The 24,431-nt window shown below is 33.8% G+C and overlaps 1 protein-coding gene across 2 annotated transcripts in view; it reads right to left on the reverse strand.

The window, feature by feature from the left end:
* Window positions 1–2,249: 2,249 nt before the first annotated feature.
* PCBD2 (pterin-4 alpha-carbinolamine dehydratase 2) overlaps window positions 2,250–24,431 on the reverse strand; it is a 35,768-nt gene continuing 13,586 nt past the window's right edge. The window contains exons 3-5 of one of the 2 annotated variants that reach the window (XR_011599873.1): window positions 6,925–7,005; window positions 4,472–4,633; window positions 2,250–3,300 (exon numbers count right to left, since the gene is read on the reverse strand). Coding sequence is in view for 1 of the 2 variants with exons in the window: in XM_070933905.1 (XP_070790006.1) it covers window positions 4,523–4,633; window positions 6,925–7,005 (192 nt within the window). In the remaining variant the exon portion in view is untranslated. Of the gene's footprint in view, window positions 4,634–6,924; window positions 7,006–24,431 lie in introns of both variants that reach the window. The other variant, XM_070933905.1, reaches the window with a different exon arrangement.

Below are 24,431 nucleotides of genomic sequence, written 5' to 3' on the forward strand. Positions count from 1 at the left end.
TGAATAGTTAGAGCAGGGGTGTCAAACTCGTGGCCCGGATGCATCACACGTTGTGCACTCCCACGCCCAGTTTAGCAAAGGGGGGAAAAGTCACAATATGTCACATGACGACACCATGACAACACGAGTGTGACACCCCTGAGTTAGAGGATCCTCAGAGGAAGGAGGACCGTGTAATTGATAACCCAGCAGAAGCAAGTAGGAGCAGAAACAAAAATCTGTAGAGTGGATTGGCTTGTGAAAAAACTAGACCCCCATTGGGAAAAACAGAAGGAAAGTGGAAAAATTCAACCAAGGTGCTGGCTTTGCAGAAGGCTCGGAAAAGGTTTCCCTCTTCCTCCTCCTCTCCAGGAAAAGAGAAGGAAAGTAAAAATAAATATCACGAAGAGTTAACAAAGGAGTGGTAAAGTTTAACAACCCACTGTAACCAGTATAGCTTTCAGAGTAACAGTGTAATATATTAATAATGACATTGTTCAATAAGTACAAGGCCCACACTTTGTCCTAACTTAAGTTTGCAAGTAGTCCTTAAAATCAGTTTAATGTAAAGCAAATTATAGGTAGTCATTAACTTATCACCACAGTTGAGACCAGAATTTCCATCACTAAGGAAGGTAGTTAAGTGAGTCACATCCAATTTTATGACCTCTTTGCCAGTTAAGCCAATCAGGGCAGTGTCAGCCCTAGAAGCCATCTTTTTCTTTAGATCTTCAGGGCTGCCACATTTAGTGCTGTGGGAAACTGGAAGGGAGGATTGTATGGAGTTGGGGAGATATCTAGCCATAATAACATTTTTTTCTCTGAGAGTCAAGGACATCTTGCCCTGCACCTAGAGTGATGTGACAGGGAGGTATCTCCAGTTGGGACAGTGCATTGATTGGGCCATGTGATGGACATGTGGGTGCAGGGGAAGGGACTTGGACTTTCTTTTGGGTGGAGGAAACCTGGAGGCTTTCAGAATTGGGTTTTCCCAGATGTGTCAATATGACATCTCTAATAAAATGGAACTTTGAGGAACTTCTAGCCTCAGAGTCTTCTTTCAGTGAGGTGTTACTTGGAACCCTGACAGGCAGTTGTTAAGTGAATCATGTGGTCATTAAACAAATTCAGCTTCTCCCATTGACTTTGCTTGTCAGAAGCCAGCTGGGTAGATTGCAAATGGCAATCACATGACCCTGGGTTGCTGCAACTGTCATATATATGGGAATTCTGGAAGTTGAGAAACATTGACTTAGGTAGTAATCAAAACATACAATTAGACCAGGAATGCCCAAATCCGGCCATAATTATTGGTACCTCTAACATATTTTGCAAAATATTGTGTTTTGAGGCACTAATTGCAATCAATCCCTTTCTGTAGCTTCAAATAAGACTTCCATACTTCTTATCTAAAGGTTGGGTTCAATTTCTTTATTAATTCAGAAAAGCAACCGAATAATGTACCTTGGAAGTCATCCTTCCATTACTATTTTTTAAAAAAACTCTTTTGTCATTTGAATAAAAAGTATTAAGCAATTAGAGAACGTTTATTTGCATTTTTAACTTCAAATATTGACATGATTTTTCCACATGTAAAATGAAATTCTGAGAAATTTTTAAATCCACACAAATATATTTGACAAGTGCTTTAAACAAATTATTGGAAGTACTTGATTTCTTAAAGAGTGCAATATTAACACACATCTTTTCAAAAGAATAAATCTAAAGCTTTTATTCAGGTCTTGACTTGGACACTTGAAGGGCTAAAAGTGGAGAGGGGAGCATGTATGCAAGCACCAATATTTAATTTATTCATCCATTCCTACAAGGATAGGTTTCAGTCTGACCTTTGCAGATTCAGGGCATTATTCTGAAAAGGATTTCTGGGTAGAAACTGACTTCTCAGTTATTGAAGGATACTTAGCTAAAATCTATTTTCAAGGCTTTTATGTTGAATACATCAAAATTCGTAAAGAAGGCTGTGTGTTGAATTATTCTCCAGTACACCTTTAATTTATCCATGTTCTAACTACAGTGGGTTTTATTTCTAGGGGAGCATGTGCAGAAGTGTGTGATTTTTCACCAAAAATAGTCTTTCAGCTAAAAGAATTAACAGTCTTATAGCACCCATTAAAACATGGACCATGTGTCATTTGTATTGGGGACCACTTAGAAATGTCAATCAAAATACTTTCACAGACTTTTATCATTATGGAAAATAGGCACCATAAGGAATTAACAGAATCAGAAACCAGAGACAAGAGTTTAAAAAGAGTAGTATGAATTGTTTATTCAAATTAAAATATAGAAAATTATACAAGGTAAGGATGGCAATTACATGAACTGGGCAATATCAAATTCGGCCAGTAACAGTGACATCCATCTCTGGATGAAGATTCTGTAGCATCAGGAGCTTCGACTTTACTAAGGCTGTATCCTCTTCAGACTCTAACTGAAATTATCCAGTTTGATTTCCATTTTTGACTTGCTACCAAAAATATATTTAATTTTGTCAACAGAAATATGCAAAACTGGTCAATCTTTATATCTATCAAGGAACCTGTGTATTTTGCCTGAGAACTTATTCTATTAAATCTATAATTAAACAGCAACATACTGCTTCAAGACTCACCTATGTTTTTCTTCTGCAAACCTTCTTACTTGACAAAGAGCTTGAGAACTCAACACTTACAAGCTATTTTGTTACTCAATGTGGTCTCATGAATATATTGCCCTAATACGGCATAGTCAGCATAGCATAGTGAATGGTCAAACTGTCATTCATTCATTCATTCATTCATTCATTCATTCATTCATTCACTCAGCTGGCCCTTTCCTCCCCCACATTTACCCAGACTTTCCCAATCTAGGCTGTACACAAGCAGTGGTGGGATTCAAATAATTTAACAACCGGTTCTCTGCCCTAATGACCGGCTGAGTGGGTGTGGCCAGGCTGGTTGACAGGTAGCACTCGGCCTCCTGCACTCCCTGGAAACAAAAACAGGCTGTGTGGGGGAATGCGCCGACCCCCTGCACCCCGTTTTGGGCCTGGTAGGACTTAGAATTCATGCATGTGAATGAATAATCAGGGGGGGAACCCATAGCCCAGATAATTCCCATTAATGCAAGGCTAACTACATTGAACTAAAAGGTTTGGTTCACTGAAAAGTGCTGCATTTTCCATAGCATTTTTCATCCAAAGTAGGGCAAAATACACAGATTATGAGACTGAACAATATCATTTTTCTTTCCATGTTCTCTTCTGATGCCATTGAGAAAAGCAATGTAACTTCTTCAAAGAAATGCCCCAAGTGACTTCCTCTGGATGGAGACATGTAGGAATAAAAAATGGCATTTGTTGTGTCAGAGAGGTTAAGAATCTCTTCTTCCAGTATCAATCTTCGGCTGTAAACTGCCTTTTTAATAGTTGAATTTTGGCTTAAAAGCACAGCAATAAACATGACAAGAAAATGGTACTTCCCTGTTATTTAGCCATATTAATAAGATTTCTGTTTAGTTTTAATTATAAATGTGTGTGCCTATAATAAACGTGAAAAATAGTCTTTTTTCATCCTCTTTCTCCTCTAGATCTGTAGGTTGTTGAGTAAGTCATTCTTTTGGTCTACTCTTAAGCCTTGTTTCTACTACTCCTGTCTCTGAGCCTCAAAGTTGGCTCAGACCAACTTCCTTTGACTGTTGCCCTCAAGGAGATTGGAACACAGTATGATCAATGGCCAAGAAAATGAACAAATTCGGGAAGAGTCTGGCTTTTTACCCCAATACGCTGCACCAAGACTCTTGTTTGTCTAGAAAGAGCCAGATTTGTGCTCAGGAAACAGGAGAGTGGGAATCCCTTTGGATCTAGCCTAAAAGTTGAAAGCACATGGAATCAATCTGACAAATATGCTTAGCTCAATATAAAGTACCAGGTTTGTTTTTTTAAAAAACATTCATTGTGATTATTGTATTAAGTTGACCAAGATTTCCAAGAACATAACATGATTTTTTGTCACACAATCAATTGCGGTCATTTTATTCCAGAGAATACCTGAAAGTTTAAACAAGTGGAAAGTGCATCTGAATACCTACAGCAAGGGAGATTTTCTCTCGGCTATATTCCTTGCAACTATACATGTTAATATAGGATCACCTGACCCCACACACACACATTAATTATTGAGTAAAAATTCAGATGATCACATTGAACTGTGCCTCTGTCATTGTGTATAGAATCTAAAAGATAAAAGGGTAGATAACAGGGTACTAAGATGCAAACCCTACTAGTCAGCCCAAATCATTCTTCTTTAGAGGAACTCCTGGCCAAATGGTCAGTGTTACTGAAGACAGATGACCACAGGGGAATTGTCACTGATACACAGAATACTTTTTAAATGCAGCAATTCTAGTGTTTTATATACTTGATAAAAAAAATTATGTATCTCTGCAAAAGCTTCTGCAAGAATGGGGAAATTTAAGGATTAATTATTTTTACCGTAAGAGAAAAGACTAAATAAACAAATTATAGAATTTGTTTATGATTACTTTAGCACCCAGTTGTTAGACAAGAAGCAGCAGCTTTGTCAATAAATTGAGCCAGCTTGACATCTCGCTTTGTCAGGCCACCACAGTCATGGGAAATGAGTGTTATCTGGACCTTTGAACAAGAAAGATAAAAAGTTCATCACACACACAAAAATTGCAACTAAATACATTTTTAAAAAAGAACATAACCATTCATAAATTAATGTATTTCCTTGCAGACTAGATTTAGTATGAAAATCTCAAGTACATCTTAATTTGTATCTTTAGTTTAAAAAGCACCTGTCTGTTGTTCGAAAACTGGAATGATGTTGATATATATATATCTCAGCAGACAGAACTTGAAGACAGTTGTACAACAAAATGTTTGCAAAACGTTTCTCTGGGGGGGGGGTGTCCATTTATTTATTTTCATTATTCATAGCATGCCCCAAACATAATGGACCCTGGGTGGGGTATAACTAGGCCATATACAATACAAAAATTAAAATTATCAATAATCAAAGATCAAAGATACTAAATAAATGAGGGTTCAAACTCATATCAGAGCATGGCTATTTTAAACTATTTACAGAAAAATATCAGGCTTGATATCTCAATATCTCTCAGGGGGAGAATATTCAATAAAGTGGGGCTGCTACTGAGATTTGTTATAGCTGTTGTCTCCAAGTCAGCTCCAAAAGCAGAACCATGTTGATTGTATTACAATAGTCCAGGTAATTAGTGATCAACAAGAGTTACTGTTGCCAGGCAACTCATTCCAGGTAGAAATGCAATTGATATGTCAGCCAAAGTTGGGAGAAAATTCCCCTGGCCACAGCTTCCATCTACTGTTTAAGGAAGAACTGGGAATCCAGAAGAAATCCAAGGTACACAAACCAACTTGGTTTGGAGGATGGGGAGTGTGAATTGCCTAGCCAACGTTGTCAAAGTATCTATTGATAACTAACAACTCCACCATAGTAGAATTTAACCTAAGGTTATTTTACCCAATTGTCACAGCATCCAGGCACCAGTTAAAGATTACCATGACATGTTCAATTAGCAATGCTTAACTGGGTATCAGCAGCATATTGGTGACATCTTTCTTCAAACTGATAAATGACCCATGGTTATATGTATATGTGTAGATGGAACTGGCCACTTGGGAAGGAGAGGAATTAGCATAAAACTGTTCCAGTTTCCCAATCCATACAGACAGTCCCAAAGGGTACCAGAGCTGATGGCACTCAATGCCATTGAGGGTCCCAACAAAAAGCACTGACCAATGCTCTTTTGGTTCTGAATCCTGACCAAAATCCTATTTCATTTAGGATTCTCTGTAGCTAATTTGCTGTCACCTTCTAAACCAATTTTACAAGGAAGGACAGATTGGAAACTTGGTGAATATTGTGAAAGATAGCCAGAGCTAAGGAAGGCCTCTTCAAGAGAAGACAAGACTACTGCTCTTTCAAGGCAAGAGGCATTATGTCTAAATCCAAAGAGATACTGATTATCTCCTGGATCCTGCTGCTCATGCCCTCTCCCCCAATCCAAAGAAGCCAGGAGATCAAACCCACAAGTGGCAGAATTCATACTATCAAGGACCCAATTTACTTCTTTGGGCTTCAGAAGATCAAAGGTATCCCAGATATAATACAAACGGTGCCTTGCTCAACAGTGGATTCTGTCCAATTGACATATTTTCTTTAAAAAGTACTTGTACATATTCATTGCATAAGAAAATTGGATTATAACCAATTGGTAGTGAGAAACTGTTCAGATTAAAGTAAAGGTGAAGAGCTGGGCAACACTTTGCTCTGATGTTTCTTCCAAGGGATTATTTACATATCTCTAGCAGAACACTATGTTTTACTTTGTTAAATTTCTTTGTATTATCCAGCTACTGGGGGAGGAGAAAAAGATTAAGTCTAATTCTCAGAAATTAAAACTGTATCAGGAATATCAAGAAACACACACACAATGTTAGAATAGAAATTGTTATCAAAACTCCTGAATGCACATGTTGCCACAAAAATATCCTGTTTAAAATCATGTTAAGTACAGATTTAAAAGCAAGAATTTCTCCTTAAGAAGTGAGAACTGTTAATAAAATGACAGATATAGAACCAGTAGTAAAACCGGCGGGAGGCTCTGCCCACTGACCCTGACATCATCAAAACGCTTGCGCGTGCGCGGCCCTGCTACAAACCAGTAATAAAGGTAAGTAAAACCCACCCCTGAACCAAATAATCATTGCAAAAAAGTGGGGAACGAAAGTGAAATCATTTGAAAAAGATTCCAGCAAAGAGACTGAACAATGCTCTGGTTTTTAATCTATTTGGGGGAGTTTAAAAATATAATTAGAGCCTGGTAGTCACCAATGAAAAAAGATAAACTACTAGTTCATTAATATTAATTCAGTACCTTATTGTATACATTAAACCACTCAGGATGATGATTCATCTTTTCAGCCTGAAGAGCTACCCGAGTCATAAAACCAAAGGCCTGCATAAAGAAAAAAAAAATTAAATGCATCTGTAATTCTTAAAATAAAGCATTTTATTATATTCTGCATATGCCAGAAGGGAAAAGTGTCAAAATGTAACAGAAAAAAAAAAAAAAAGAAAAAGCAAACATATATAGGCCTGATACAGTACATGCAGTTCTGAAACAAACAAAAAAAAAACTCCTGATTAAATTTTACTAGTAATGGAGAATAAAACCAAGAAAGTGCGTCACAGAGATTATTTCAGAAATTGTTACAGAAGTCTGATGAAAATCAAACAAAGCAAAATTGTATGTCACCCACTTTATCCTGTGCAAAACTATCCACTATTTCACCCACTTTATCTTGTGCAAAACAAATTCTACAGTTTATATACATCCACACAGTACGAGTGCTTAAAGTATCAAGAATCCAATCTTATGCAGTGATTTTCCCTTGCCAAAACCAAACAAACTGCTCTCAAAATAAGACTAAAAACCTAATTGAAAGATTATTTTAACAGCAATAAATCTGTGAGACATTAAGTATGATCTTTCAAAGTCCACATATCTATCAAATGTACTAAAGTCTTGTTATAAAAATTTGCAGGGGAAAAACCATGTTCAACCCTTTGACAGCAATTTTGACTAAACATATAATCAAGAAGTAGTATAATAGTTGATAATAGTTTCAGTATTGTTTTCCTCTACCTCTGCTGAAGTATGACTGCAAATCACTTCTCCAGTCAGATGAATGCAATCATTACAATCAGAGCAAATTATTCCAACCAAGTTTTTCGTGTACAAATTATCAAAATGTTGGCAATTGAAATTATTTGCTCTCAAGTGAATCACAGAATTGCAGCCATTGTTTCACTTGATTTTGAATTAAATTTCAAAGTCAAACCACTGAAAAAAGCAGCTTTGAAACTTAAAAGTTCTGAAACTATTTTTGAAACACTACGAGCTTTAGTTTTTAATAGTGATAAAATAAGACATTTTCTACAATTTAATGAATGGCATGATTTAGAGTATTTACTTTATTACTCTTTGAAAGAAATTTACTAATGTTTCCATTGTGATTATTTATTTACTAGAATGTGTATGTAATCTCACTTCCAGGTTACAGTAGTACAATACAATACAATCCCAAAAAAGATAACATCAAAATAATCAGTAATTCTTAGTATAATTAACTACATCAACTTCCATGTTGCAAAAAACTCCTAATGAACACAGTAAGTAAACAAAGCAAGCATCAGATTGGCTGTCCCTTTCTCACCGAGATTATACATGAAGTTAATCCCTGCATTTTGAAGTTATATTGCCTTTATTCTACAAAGAGATGGAAGGAAGCCAGCTCTAATAGATGAGGCACAATTATCGTTTCTTCGCTGGAGAGATCACCAAGAAAATCCACAGCTGTAATAGTTGGGAAAAAAAACAACAACCAACCAACACAGAAGTTGACAACAGTAAATTACAACTATAAACTACAGCTACATGGATGTGTCCATGAAGTCATCAAACCTCATTCTTGATTTGAGGGACTTTTCCTTTAACTTGGACTTGAAAATGTTCTAACATTTGGGCAATACCATTAAATCCTTACCTATAGCTGTGGGTATCAAATTTTTTTCTCCATTCAAATTCCATAAACAGAAATTTATCACATGAATAGTCACAAAATGGAGGGGGGTTTTTCCTCAGCCATTTAACTAACTACCCCTGATTTCAATTATGAATTTTGTCCACTGAATCAATATTTAATTCAATCCCTAAAACATTACTAATGACCCATAAAATGATAATTATGGTGCAAACATTACATAGTTTAATAGAATACACACCTATTTGCTTTCCCAGCAATAAAAATGTGTTTGAAAATATAAAATTTGGGAATAATCTCTACTGGAATTATCTGAACATTTGCTATGGTCAGCAACAAATCTAGTCTGCCAATAGCCCGAACACTAAATCTTGCTTAACCCTGGGATTTATGGGCAAAATGATTAGGTAGCAAGTGATAAAAAAATTATATCTGCTTGAGACACTGGAAAGATACTGCCAACAACAATACAAGTCAGGTCCTTTTTCCCTCCAATGCTCTTTGGATTGAAGACAATGCACCTTTAGTTCCTGTCCAGGGAGGATTAATCAATATTCTTCTGCTTTAAAGATCTCCACTGATATTGCTGAAGATAGATACTACAGAATAGTCTCCATTTACTTTGTTTATTTTTGTCTGTCTGTCTGTTTGTCAAATAAATAAATTTACTTAGTTTACTTTAATATGGACTACCAATTATGAGTTATACAAAAGGAAAACTTTATTCGAAAGACCAATGGTGGTACATTTAATTCAGGGTGATCAACAAAGGCAACACTGTTAGCCGCTAGTATATGCATCCAAAAATAATAAAGAGCAAAAATATAATGGGATTATTAAATCTCCCTAGGTTTTGGGGTTCCAATTGATATGAGATTTTGGATAAGAATGCCAAACAAACTGCAAGATCCTGAAAGTTCTGAGCTACTTATTTTTTTCAATTCTATGTTTAGATCCTAATATTGCTCTGAGAGTCATGCATGTCGTGCTGTCCACAGACCCATGTTGCAAATTCTAGATCATATCATGGTCCTCAAAAAAAAAAAAGAAAGAAAGAAAGAAAGATTGGAAATTGTTGAGGTAAACCACAATAAGCAAACCAAAGGTTAAACGGTAGTAGCCTAACAAGTGGAGTATTTTGTTTGTTTTTTTAGTATTAGGAGTTTGATTATCCTTGTGTTTGGGAATTTAATTTTATAGATCATTGAATGCAAGCTAAAAACAAGTTAATCACATTAAAGTCTCAATGAAACTATTAATGTCACTCAATTTATTAACTACAACAGTTTTTGAAGGAATTCTTGTTTAAAAGGTTCTATGACATTTTAAAATATTTTATGGATCCTGTAGAATTATTTTTCTAACAGAGCAAAAATTTACCTTGCTGCAGTCAGGTTTATCTGTATATCTAAGAGACTCATACCTTTATGGTCCATTTTAAACCTGTACAGCTGTCTCCTCCTTACATATATTTTTTACCAAGAAAATGAAAAGCAGGTCTGTTGAAGCAATTTCGGCAGAGCAATCTCCATTAAGCCTTCTAAATACTTCCCTTGCTAATTAAATGAAATCAGAACTTTATTGTTTATGGACCACCTTTTGTATCTGTAGGCTTATAACCTTCTTTTTTTATAAAATACAATTGGGAATGGGGGGAAAAGCTATTTAGGATTGATTATATATGAAAACATTATTACATAATCAGTTTGGACATTTCTTCACGTCTTGAAACATAATCAGTAATTGGGTGTAATTGGTGATCAAGGAAACTATCTGGTGATCAATTAAAGTAATTACCAGATTCCGGCAACACAACCAATCTTAATTTGAGCAAGAGTCTGCAATTCTTCAACTTTAATTTAAAATAATGAATATTATTAAGCAGTCTGTGAGCCAAGATCATGGTCAAGCCTACATTGTACGTAGTAGTCAAATTAGTTTTGGTAAGTTTTTGTTTACCAGCAAGCCAAACACTTCATGTTAGAAAGTGTTTTGTTTATTTTGAAAAAAAAAAATCCAATGTGGTCTTGACCTTCATATCAGCACTATTGTTAAGCTTACCACCGCAAGGATATTTTAACATCTGGAATTTTTTTTCCAACTCATTGAGCAGGTCTTAAAATAATTCAATAGAAAAAGGGCATGCATTGTAGCGAATAAGCTTAAAGACCATTTTTTCCCCTAAGAATCAAAAATTGTCTTTCTGAGAACATTCTGGGACAACCTTATTACAGCAGGAAAGGCATAGGATGTATACAAAAAAAAATACAATTTGCACATTTGTATTATACAATTTGTATTTAATTACATTTTTCTCAGGAAGTGTGACCAACACAACTACTATACTTTTTCAGCTTAGTAGTTTATTTCCAATATTAATCTCTCATCAGAACAAACCTTTTCTCCTCCTCAAAGAATTCCTTCTGATGAGAAAAGTTCTCCCTTAAACTTTACATATTACAGCTTGCATCTTTCCTACATTCTTTTACATTTCTGCATTGCTCCTCTCATGTCTTCCTCACTTCTTTTGATCCTAATATTTTCATTACAATTACCTAATAACTCAGCTAAAGTGCTATGTGATTTCTTTAATAGAAAGAATTCTCAAAGAAAAATAGTAACAATATAAATATTTATTCATTATTCATTCCTTCTTTAAGCATTCAATAGGCAAAAAAACACATTAACCCCATGTTACTATTGCATTGCTGTAGCTTGCAATAGATCAATATTCCATTGGTTGTTGTATTAAGTTTGACAGCAAAAATTAAATTTCTTGATAATTTTCTAAATAATTAAAGTTGCTGGTATATTATCATGAGTTTTTAGGCATACTATGTCAGAATAATTTTTACTTAAAAGTATGCTCTATCATGCTACATCTACTATTATATTAGAATTATTGCACCACTTTATATATAATTAAATATGAAACACACATACTAATCAATCTCAGGATTAATAACGTTTCTGAGAAAATATCACAAATCTTCTGAAGGTTATGCTACGTTTAGAAAGTTACTTATTTCATTGTTATCTTTCATAAAACTGGATTCAATTAACTTCACATTCTAGAATACAAATGTTCTTTTTATATTAACAACTATTGTGATTAAATATATTGCTGGTATTACGCTTAATTAAAATCAATATTAAATGTGTTTCTATGTAAATGGCAGAAAGACTGTAAAATATCAGTATTTTACAATGTTCTTAATATCAGTACTAGGAATAAATGTACTACATTGATTGTACTATATATCTTTTATAACTAATAATCAGATGCAACTTAAATGTGTCAGTGAGATTTAGCAGTCTCACTGCTACTCAATGACCACATCCAGAAAATAAGAGGAAACATATTAGACAGAAATGAATTATTAATGAATTATGCAGAGCAAAGGTTCAGATTGTCCATTATTTTCTTCTGGGCAGGAACTTTAGGGAATTATCAAGAAAAATATGGAAGATGCAGAAATACCCTATTTTCTATGCAAATCTCTAGACAGGAATTTTCCTTAAAACTATTCAGGCAGTACCAGGTCTGCATCTAGATACGAGTGGGCTGCCTATTGCTAAAAATGGCAGATTCTGGATATGTTTGAACAACACAAAAGACAAAGGAAATAGGGGGGAAATAACAATAATATAGATCAGTGTTTCTTAAAGAGCAGTCAAGGACCCATGTGGGTCTCCCAAGATCCTCTCAGGGAGCCGAGAAATCAAAAGGATTTGCCCAATATTGAAAATATTTGCAAGAATTTAAAACGTTAATGCTCTTCTACTTAAAATTTTCACTTATGAAAAATAAAGCTTTCATGAAAATATTTTATTTTATGTTAATATCTAATAGGTTTGACATTATGCTATTTTAATATTCTTGCATTATGTTAATATGTTATTGTACTAGCTATGCTAAATCATACATCACGTGTTGAGATGGGCAGTCATATACATTGAATAAATAAATATTCCAAGAATGCATCTATTATAATGTGGTAAATATTGATAAATATAAAATAATACAAATAAAAAGACCTCTTTTCTGGTCCTCCATAATTTTAAAAGTGGAAAGGGGTCTTAATGCTGTAGCTAACTGTTTAAGAAACACTGATCTAGACAACTAACCTATTGTGGAAACATGGGCTCTGCAGGCTTCCGTGTAGATTACATTTTATGGTAAATTGTTCACTTTCAGGTACAGGATAAAGGTAAAGGAGTCCCTGCAGATTTTACTCTGCTAGTCTCTGCCCACTATAGGTGGCAGTGCTTAACTCCATTTCACTTTCAGAAGAACATACAAATTATTCATAAATTCACTGTATTTTAACTTATTGTATCTACTAAATCATTCTGAACTCTAAATATAGATTCTTTCATTCTAATGGTGACTTTATTTTCATAACTTATTCATATACTATATAAGAGAGATTTTATGAATCAAAGTCCAATGAATGTCAGACAGAACCTAACCTAATTTCATCTAAAATAACCTAAACTCTATTTCTATATTCTTCCAAGAACTTACATAAGAAAAGCTTTACCCTTTTTACTACAACTACTATAGGCTATAGTTTACAATTTACAATACTTGTTTACAATTATTATGGTGAAGAAACTAGCTAGTCAGCTCTGTATCAAACATTTCGACAGCAAAAGCACAAACTCTGATCTATTTTAAGTACTTTGCCACTCTGTGAAATCTTGTAAAAAGCCATTCTTGCCTTTGATATTTAGAATGTTTACACTTCATACGTTATTCAAACAATGTTTTACATATTAACAAATAATGTGAACAAAACTTCATGTTAGATCAAATTCTTCAACAAGTGTCTTGCCAAAATGCTGTGATTTTCCTATAAAATTATTCCAATTTGTTGATCTTACATTGGATGAAACATACTGTAACAATCTTCATAATTTCTGTCCTTTTGGGACACTGTGATTTAAAGTAACATAATACAGACCAGCACTACTGCTAATCTAAACCACCTGACCAGATAAACAACAGTTTCCCCTTTTCTCTTCACTGAAGACATTTCTGTTTATTGTCATATGATTTGCTAATTTTCAAGAAATAAAGAATAAATGCAGCCAAGTCAAACTGTGGTAAGAAGAATTGGCTATTACACACTGGAATATCTTTACATTTAGGTATTAACATAATGTCAAAAGTTTCAGGAGTTTCAAGAAAAAGTAAGTTAAATGGTTACAAGTATTTATGCAAAAATATCAGTAACTGAAGAATAAAATAGTTTAAATCAATATAATTTAATCTCAGTTAGTTTTAGGAGCTACATATTTCAAAGGCCATCCAAACAATGACATTCCCATAAGGCATTTTCACCAGGTCCTTCAGTGATTTAAAACAGTGGATCAGAAATTAGGTGGAAACATGTATTTAAGGCAATAAAATTAGCACACAATTGGCATTAGGTAGAGTGCAAATGAATAGCAATTTTATATCAGAGTAATGGAGAGAACGGTCAAGAGGGAAGAAATATATTTAAGAATGTTTTGCAATTATAACTTTATTTTTTATTATTATTGCAAAGAATTTTGGTTCCATTTTAGACCATAAGAAGAGTTGTAAATTCCTTTTATTTATCACCAGAAAAAAACAATTGGTGAATGGAATATTTTACTTTATAAAATAGAATGCCATAAATTAATGTATATATACCTATTCAATAGGTATGGATTTTCACAATAATTTAGATATACCTGATATAAAACATCACCTGAACAAAAAAAAAGGAATTTGCAAAGTATGAATAATTTCAATTAAAAGATAAATCCAACATCATATGCAGTTAGTCTTTGAACACAAAAGAAGCTCAAACTTGCTTTATTCAGACAACATTCCTTTTTCTCCATCTCCAACCAATAATGTCAAATGGTCTTTAATAAAACTCAGACAAGTTATAGCATGATTTGAAGGTCAGCTGTCTGCTAATACATTTGAATGAATCTAAAGGGAGGGGTTGTGTTTTCCGCCCCACATTTTAAACTCCTAAACTCTGCTGTTATTAAGATGAGTTGTGAAGACATGGCTCTTTCGCTAGGATTTTGGCAAGGAAGAATGAAGCCCCTTTGTTCGTTTCTCAACTTCTATCTTTTTTCTTAACTGATTTTATTGTAATTTTCTTGTTTTGATTGTTGAGAGTCACACAGAGTTGGAACTCAGGAGGGCATCCAAGCTAAATAAATGAATAGATTTTCTAGAATACTATTTTCACATAACATATTCATCTTTAAGTTTATTGCCCAAATACATATTTATTTTTCTTAAAAGATTATTTGCATTTCTTCAAAACAAGACATTTTCCAGATTCAAGGATAGGGTTTTTTTTCCCAGTTTTTTTTCTTATTTAAAGCATTTAAAATAAACCTTCTAATAGAAAAATAGTGGAAACACCATATGAAGCTTTTAAAAAAACTAAAGTCAAACATTTGATGTTCCAGGTTTGATCACAGAATATCACTTGCCAATCAACATTTCATTTCTCCATATGTTAGTTATCATGCATTACACTTAGAATCAGAAAATAAAGATACCTTTTTCTTTGGAAGTACAAGAAATGGGAGAATGTTTGTATTTTTGTTACAATAAATGGACTTTTCAGTTTCTAACCAAAATACTGTACCTCAGAGTTTGCCAATATAAATTTCCACGTTCTAAGCAGGAAAGCACCTGTTCACGTAATGAGTTGCTTAACATAATGAAGTCTGTGTTAAATTAAAAAAAAATACAGTTCAAAGTTTACTGGATAGTTAACTCCAAGGGATGCTTTGTCACATCTTTCCAAGAAAAATAATACAGTTGAAATCTTTTTCTGATTACAGTATAAGCTTTTGAACAAAGCTTTTGCATGACTTATTTACCAGAATATTCTATTTGTTACAACAAAATATTATTTTATGTTGATTTTAATTAAGTCCTTTTTGATAGTGGCTTATAAAATATTTCAAATTATCAGCTATTCTGACATTACTGGAAATGTTCCAAAACTATTCCAATCATTCCAGACATATTCTGAGCTCAATCTTAAGACTCCAGGTATAAATTCAGATAGTTTTACATTATAAGATATTTCATTATTGAACTCTGAGAAAAATAGAATGTAATTTTATTTATTTATTCAATTAATATAGTCATCAATCTCACATACATGACACTAGGAGTTAAACTTAACTTACTTAAGGTACAGTATTCTCAGTGTCCTTGCCCTTCCTCCATAAAAAAACATTGAAAAGGCCATACAAAAATTATGATAGGTACTAATATGCAGACAAAAATACAAAGAGATGGATATAAAAACACATTCAATCCATCTGGATTTATATAAAAAGCTTTTGAAAAATATCAAGCATATCATTCAAGAAAATAAATAGACAATAAACATATTTTGGGGCAAATTATTCATGCAAATACCTTTGGGCTACTTCCATTCCATCTGGCCGGGAGATAAGGTGAGGGGTTGCAGAATTTCCATTCAGATAGCATACTCCCAATCACAATTCTGAATTCTAAACACAAATTTTCCAATATTCTATATCCACCTTTTATTATCCAAAATTTATTCCAATCCATAAATTAGTAGAACATGTAAGCGCGATGACCTTTCCACACTTACAGACTAAGGCTGTCTTGAAGCTGCAAAGTGTAAATTCCTTCCATTAGTTTCCTATGTGCAAAAATATTATATTATGTTTTGAAACCAGGGTGCTCTCAACAGAGACTTGGATTCATCTTTATGGCCACTGGTTAGAACTGGTTTTCGTTCCAATTGATTGAACTGTTAATCCTGGCTGACTATTTCAAATTGAAGTGAAAGGAAATTCTATCAGACAAACTCCCCAGATTTTGAAATGAACTGAAGCTCAATTCAGAAAAGCTGAAAAGATATTGTTAGTAGATAGTTTCTCTGTCAGAGGAGTAGGATTCAATTTGCTCTAGATGGGACCCATTCCCCCAAAACACAGGTGTCAAACTTGCCACGTTACGTTGCTGTCACTTGACGTATCACAATGTTTTTTTCTTTTGTAGAGCTGGGGTGGGCATGGCCTCCACGGGCTGCCAGTTTGACACCCCTGCCCCAAAACAATCTGATTCATAGAAGAAATGCATTATTTTAATTTTAATTTAATTTTTAAAAATACTTTTATGTAGTGGTTATGGTTTGGGTTTGGGTTTTTGACCCCAAAACCAGGAGACTATCAGTTCTAGTCTCATTTTAGACATGAACACAACTGGGTGCTTTGAGGCCAGACACTTTCTCTCATTGTGGGGAAAAAGAGGAGGAAGGAGTATTATGTATGTTTGCCACCTTGAGTTACTTATAAAGTAATATATGTGGAATAAAAATCTATTCAATAAATAAATAATAAATTGTTTGCCAAGATATTTTTATTTTTCCAAGCATCTTAACAATTTTGTTCTTCTAATGCTAGTTTTATCATTGTTTTATTTTATTTCTTATTATATGTTACACATTTTATATCATGTTTTAATTTATATTTTAACTGTAGTAAATTGAGAATTAAGTGCTGATTTCTTAACTCTGAAGTACTGTGAGATTTTTAAAATAAGAATCTTTAATCAATCTTTACTCCTGATGGCTATAGTCTTTACAGTTTTCTTGGCAACTTTTTCAGAACTGAGTTGCCATTACTTTCTTCCTAGGGCTGAAAGTAAGTAGCCCAAAGACAACCAGAACTCACAATGTCTCAGTTTCTAGGCCAGTTTTAATCAGTACACCAAGCCAGCTGTCTCTTTAATAAGTAACAAATTCAATCTCACTCAGTCTTAAGAAGGCAAGATAACTATAAAAAATATGGAATTCTGATCTAGAGTTATTTAAGCACTGTCTGTAAGTAATATCTACACCTGGGAATAAACAATGTTTTAATCCAGCTGCTTGGCTATAGCCTGTCATACCGCACAGATTTTTCACACAAGTTGAGTTCATAATTTGTATGTGATAATATCTGTGAGGGCAGATTCATGAGTCATGACTGGGGTTTGTGGCCAAAGAAGAAACTGAAACAATGGAAAACATCTTCCTTTGCTACTCCCCTATTCTTAAAAACCTGACAAACTAATTTCATGGTCCTTTACTTAGTAATAGATAATACTGTGAGAATGTAAGAATGATCAAAGCTTGTGTGGCTGCCAACTCTGTAGGCACGGTATGAAGAAATCATCGGAGGCATTCTTTAAAACTATACAGAATTTTTACATGTTACAAAAACATATTTTCTTACTTTGTAGACCCTTTTTAGTGAGTGGTAAAAAAAATTTTTGTGAACTTTTAATTTTCAAAAGTTTACTTGTAGATGGATAGTACTAGTAACATTTGTGTTTCTACAAGTATTTTATACTCTGGCTGCTTATCCTCTCTTTTATGTTTTTGTTATGCTATTTGCTACTCTGAAGACAAGTACTAAACAATCATTCATATGAATGCACTCACCCAATGGTACCAAACTAATATTATTTGAAACAAGATTAAAAATACAAATGTTGCAATAGTTACAACTTGTACCAGCCAAAGATTACTTTGAAAACTTTTATTCCAAATATATTTTAACTACTGTTATTACCACTGCTTTTTAAAACGAATTGCCTGAGAAATGCCATCTTTCTTAAGACAGTTAAGTCATTAACTCTTTTAAATTAATTCACTTGTGATAAAATCATTATTTAGCTACCAGGTCATAACAGATCTCAGGTCTGTTTAGGGCAGGTTTGTCCAAAATTACTTGCTTTTGGAATTCAGCTCAAGTAATTAAAAAAAACCCCAATCTTAGACTGCAATTCATTTTCCAGATTATCCCTATAATATACAACCAATCCTTGGTTTAGATCCTTCAAACATTCTCATACTTATATAGAATAACTAGCTTAGATTGCTTCCTGAAAAATGGGAGAAATTATAAGTGCTGTGTCACAACTTGCTGAGATGGTACATTGGTACATTGAACCTTGGTGGCACAGCAGACTAAAGTGCTGTTAACTAGCACCAGCTGCCTGCAATTACTGCAAGTTCAAATCTCACCAGGCTCAAGATTGACTCAGCCTTCCATCCTTTCGAGGTAGGTAAAATGAGGACCCGGATTGTGGGAGCAATAAGCTGACTTTATATAAAAAAAGAACACCTGGGGGGGGGGGCGAAAGCCCTACTAAGCAGGTATATATAAAAGTATGAAGGCTATTGCTTAATGCATTGTAAGCCGTCCTGAGTCTCTGGAGAAGGGCGGTATATAAATCAAACCAATAAATAAATAAATAAATAAATAAATAAATAAATAAATAAATAAATAAATAAATAAATAAATAAATAAATAAATAAATAGGTCATTCGATGTGAATAGAAATGGTACTAGAATCTATCTGGAGTGTAGATTATTTTTTCACAACAATAGTCTCCTAGTGAATAGCTTATATATAACTGATAGAACCTACATTCAAAGTTGGACCACTCCAACACACTAAATCATAATATAGTTTGTTTGGCTTTGTCTTACTGTATCTTGTAAACTCAGCCACTATAGTTTTGTAATATATAAATAATAGTTTATCATTCAGTGTGGCAAATTAACATAGACAAAAAAACTTAGTAAAAAAATCATACCATTATGTTGTGCGAATCTATTTGTGACTATACTTGGGTTAGACTGATTGAAATACATTCTAATAAAATTGTTTATAAGCAACTTAAATCATATTAATTTCAATGGACGTGTATGCCTGTAAGTATGGATGCAAGTCAATATTTAATCAATTCATGGAATATATGAGTTATATTTCAGAATAAATGAGACCTTAGATCAAATAAAATAAGCAACCAGGAAAGGCAAAGTTAGATGAACCCAGCATTGTGTGTGTAGTTTTCCTTCTTTAGCATCCGTAAAAATATTCAGTGAAATCAATTTATCTATCTATCTATCCATCCATCCATCCATCCATCCATCCATCCATCCATCTATCTAACTATCTATCTAATTATAGTCTATCTATCTCAGGATGCTGCTTTATACAGTTTTTTAACATCCTATCTAAATTTAAATGAAATTTTCATTTGATGTGTCCTGAGTAATACAAGGTAAACAGAAGGAGAGTCTGACAAGCCTTATTTTGAGAATGTAAGGTGGAAAGAAACATCTAAACAAAGATATTTGATTTCATTTCATTATCTTTGCAGATTTTTTTATTAGATTCAAAGATACAGGCATTTAGTTCACTAAAATCAATCACACTTAAGCAAGTTTTACCAATTTTCTTGGGACTTAACTATAACTAATTCATTTTGTGTTCTACATATTATCAGTTTGATTACTCAAGTAAAGTATTTAAGGTGTGGTTCTATCACTATTGACTAGAAAATCAGCCCTGCTGATACTTACTGTCTTCAATCCTATCTGAGTAACATAACAGATAAACAAAAATTCACATATTTGGAATCTTTAACAAATTGGCTAAACAGCAAATATTTTGCATGATATACTGCTTCTCTTTTATGTTGATGAAACTAAAAAGAAAAAAACTACAATTGTTCAGGAATCTAAAAGGGACCATTTGAGATTCAAAATATCTCAAATTAAATATATTTAATTGAATAAGTGAATATAATTAATCACATTTATAGCAAGCCATATAAAACAAATAAATACAAATTAAATTAAAGGATATCACCAGTTAAAGAAATACCAGTATGTTGTTTTGTGAAGCAAACAACTCTAATTCACCTCTAGTTGTCCAACCTGAATCCATTTCTAACTATTAAAGTAGGATTTTCTTCAAGGAAATAGAACCAAACCATAAGTAATAAAGCCTCTTAAAAACTGGAAATGGTACGGAAGGATTTTGTATTTATTTACTATGCTGCTCTATTCCCAACACCTCGAATCAGCACACAAAGAAAAACATCCAAAAATTAAAATTAGCAACAAAACAACACACACGAGTATGTTAAATGCAATGGCACTCATCAGCATAGGTGGATATTAGTTATACTATTTATAGACTTCATAATATTAAAAACAAAATCAAGGAACTATAGTTGTAATTTATTAGATTTGGATTATCTCATAATTATAATAGTATAACTATAACTTTGAATCAGTTTCAAGAGAAAAAAAATAATACAATCCATCTCACCACCATCACCCCCAATTTTAGACATTTGTATGTTACTTTGACATAGCAGCAAGTTGTCTTTCTTGCTCTTGCCAAAACAAATATATCAAAACACAAAAGGGCAGGAAACAACAAAAATTGTGAGCTCTAGCAAACATATCTAAGGCTAATTTACAGCTTTCTGAAAACACCAAATAAAAAAAAACTGCACTTGATCTCCACTGATAAACTGTGGTGCTGCCAGTGGTTTTGCAGAGCAGATGTAACATTTTAGCAAACGTGATTGTTTGTGAAAGAAATAATTTTGATCAAAAACAAAATTGCAGCCAGCAGAAGTTCTGCACTTTGTCATTGTAATCTGCTCTGACAGGAAGCTGTAAGTGGAGATTCCTACCGTGAAAGCAGCAGATGTGAAAGGTCAGCCTTGGCCCGGAACTTCAAAACCGTTAACGTGTAAAACAGTGTGCATTAAAGCCTGAAACAGCTAACCACTGGATTAACGGATGTCCGCTAAGTAGGTTTGATGTTCTTTTTGGCAAGTAATGGTTAATTTTTAAAATAGGTATAATTGTAGTTTTCTCTCTCTCCCTCCTCTCCTCCCTCCCAATATCTTTTTACTGGCCAGAATCCCTTTAATTACAAAGTAAGGTTTTTGAAATAATGTTTTTAGGAAGAAAGGGAAAAAATCTACATAATCTATATTAACTTGTTCATGACAACCGTTTCAAAGTAAGTGAAAGAGATTTAAAGAAAATTTAGGCACAGCATTTGCATTAAATGATATATCCAAAACATCAGATATTTAACAAACAAGTGCTTCTTAAATCTAACGTTTAACATCTAACATCTAACATCTAATATTTAACTTTGTTAAATATCCAGTTGAGATACTGCTGGGAAACAGAGACAATGGAAGTATTAATTATTCAATCTTACACAGATTGAATATAACTCACAGAAAGATGGAAGAAACACTGATGGGTTTTTTCAGACATGGCAGAACTCCAAATTTTAGTTAGTTGATCAAGACATCTTACAAGTATTCAGCAGCTCAAATTAAGAATAATTAGCTGCCTTCATTCTGCAACTGACTCAACCATATGTACCTTCTTCTGAATGTAATGAGGAATGGTAAGGAAGCAACTACTGAGATATCTGCAAACTTCTGTCAGAAGCTGAAAGGGGAATTTTAAAATAAATAACTGTTAAATTTCTCTGTTAAATCCAGAACATTAAATCTATCATTCAGATTCCTAATCCTTTAAAATAAACTGAGAATGAAAAACTATTTCAACAGGCAGCTTGAAGGACTTTTTCCTCATTTAAACAAAAACAAAATGCCAAGTTCAAAATTCCCGCAAATGTCAAAAAGCAGTGTGGCATATAGAATGGAGGTTTTCAGGTCATTTATTCTAATTTCCTGCATTGCTATCAAGTTGTTCTTCTAAAAACCATTGATTTATCTTTACATAAAGCTTGTGAATACTTTAGGCTGCTAATGAGCTTTACGGTAAAATTGGGATTTCACCTTTTTCCACTCTTTTCCAATCATTTATCCTTACTGATTTTCCAAAGGAAACAATTTTTTTAATGGATGCTGTTCTTTAAAAAAAACTCTTCAAATTTGATTAATATTTTACTTGTTAAATGCATATTAAATATGCATTTAATATGCATTTATGAAATAATTAATAATCTATAACATCTTTATAATGTGTGCTTGGTTAAACCAGGTACAAAAGCCTGATTAACATAAGATAACATAATTATCTTTTAATGTGATTTTATTTGGTTTTGTTTAATGAGAAGAACCATCCCAAGAAAAAAGCCACAGTTTATAAACCATTATAAATCAGTTCCTGGGTCACACTAAGCAAAAACAAACTGTGTAAGTCTTGGGCCATATAAATAGGACATGAATATGTTTACATACTACACATAAGATTCCAATCACTGTTCTGATACAAAACTCTCAAAGGTACCCTGTGTAAGATACTATATCTAAGATTAATCTTAAAATAAAGTTTATATCATAACATAATGGTATAAGACAACAATTTCTTCAGAGAGAATATAAATTGATATACACTGCTCAAAAAAATAAAGGGAACACAAGCAGAAGACATCCGAGATCTGAATGAATGAAATAGCCTTAATAATACTTTGTTCGTTACATACAGTAGTTTTGTGTTCCCTTTAGTTGTTTGAGCAGTGTATAAACTACTGTATGTAAAGAACAAAGTATTTAATAAGGCTATTTCATTCATTCAGATCTCCGATGTCTTCTGCTTGTGTTCCCTTTATTTTTTTGAGCAGTATATTTGAGCCACATTAAAATTGCACATTATTAATTTTAATTTGCAGCTTTCCCCTCTTTTTATATCTTTTGATGGAGTGGTATCACATGGAAACAATCTCTGCTTGGCATGCCTTAGAATTTTGCTGTAGATTTCAAAAAGGTTTTCCTAGATCAATTGCCCTCTGCATGAAATTTTTCTCAACAACTATCACTTATTAGCCAAGAAAGAATTCACAGAGTCTCCTTTTCCAGTCAGGATTCCAACCCAGGTATTGGATAGAAATCATGCTGGTTGTTTATGCAAATGACACACTTGGATAGGAAGAGTGCAATCTCTTTGCTCCTGCAGTTTCCAACTGTGATATTCCGGGCCACCTACAAGGTTAGGAATTGACACACTGTTCTGCCGTTGTTTACTTCTTCCACAGCAGGCACTTCCAAACAATGGCAATTGGGATTGGGGGGTAGGGGAGGAGAGAAAGTCCTTGACATTTCAGTGCAGGGTGCTACAGAACTCATTCTTTTCACTCAATGTTCAACACTTACATGAAGCTGCTGGGAGAGGCATCATCTGTATACTGATGATATGCAGTACTTTATCTCCATCCCAGGTCAAGTAGGAGATGAGGCAGAAGTCTCATCTCAGTGCTTGGAAGTTGCTACCATCTGCTTAAGAAGAAATTAACTCAGGCTTCACCCCAGCAAGATAGAATGGCTCCTCTTTCAAAAGTCATCTAATTCCAAGATAATTTGTATTTGGTTAGGTCTAAGAATGACATGAAGGACAAGGGATGACATGATATCAGTGTTCCAATTATCTAAGAGACTGCCACAAAGAAGTGGGGGGGATCAATCTATTCCCAAAGCACCAGAAGGCACGACAAGAATCAATGGATAGAAACTGATCAAGAAGAGAAGCAACCTAGAACTAAGGAGACATTTTCTGACAGTTAGAACAATAAATCAGTGGACCAGCTTACCTTCAGAAATTGTGGGTGCGCCATCACGGGAGGTTTTTAAGAAGAGATTGGCCAATCATTTGTCTAAAATGGTATAGGGTCTCTGTCTATGGAGATTCTTAATCATCCAGAACATGGCTGACCCAAAGGTGCTTTTCCAAAAGGTAACTGGACTTTCTTGGGTTTTTTCTTTGAAAACATTTGAATTCTCATCTTCAGAACTGAAGAAGCTTCTTTGATGGGAAGCAAAATGGTTTCAAAGGAAAAAAAGGAAAGTCCAGTTGCCTTTTGGAAAAGCACCTGTGTGTATAGGGTCTCCTGCTTGAGCAGGGGGTTGGACTAGAACCGTGATGGCGAACCTATGGCATGCGTCAAGCCATATCAGTGGGCACGCCAGCTCAGCTCTGGGGCACATGCACGTGCTGGCCAGCTGATTTT

This window comes from Pituophis catenifer, unplaced genomic scaffold, assembly GCF_029215685.1.
Source record: "Pituophis catenifer annectens isolate HBS135680 unplaced genomic scaffold, rPitCat1.0.hap2 SCAF_2, whole genome shotgun sequence".
Taxonomy (NCBI): Eukaryota; Metazoa; Chordata; class Lepidosauria; order Squamata; family Colubridae; genus Pituophis; species Pituophis catenifer.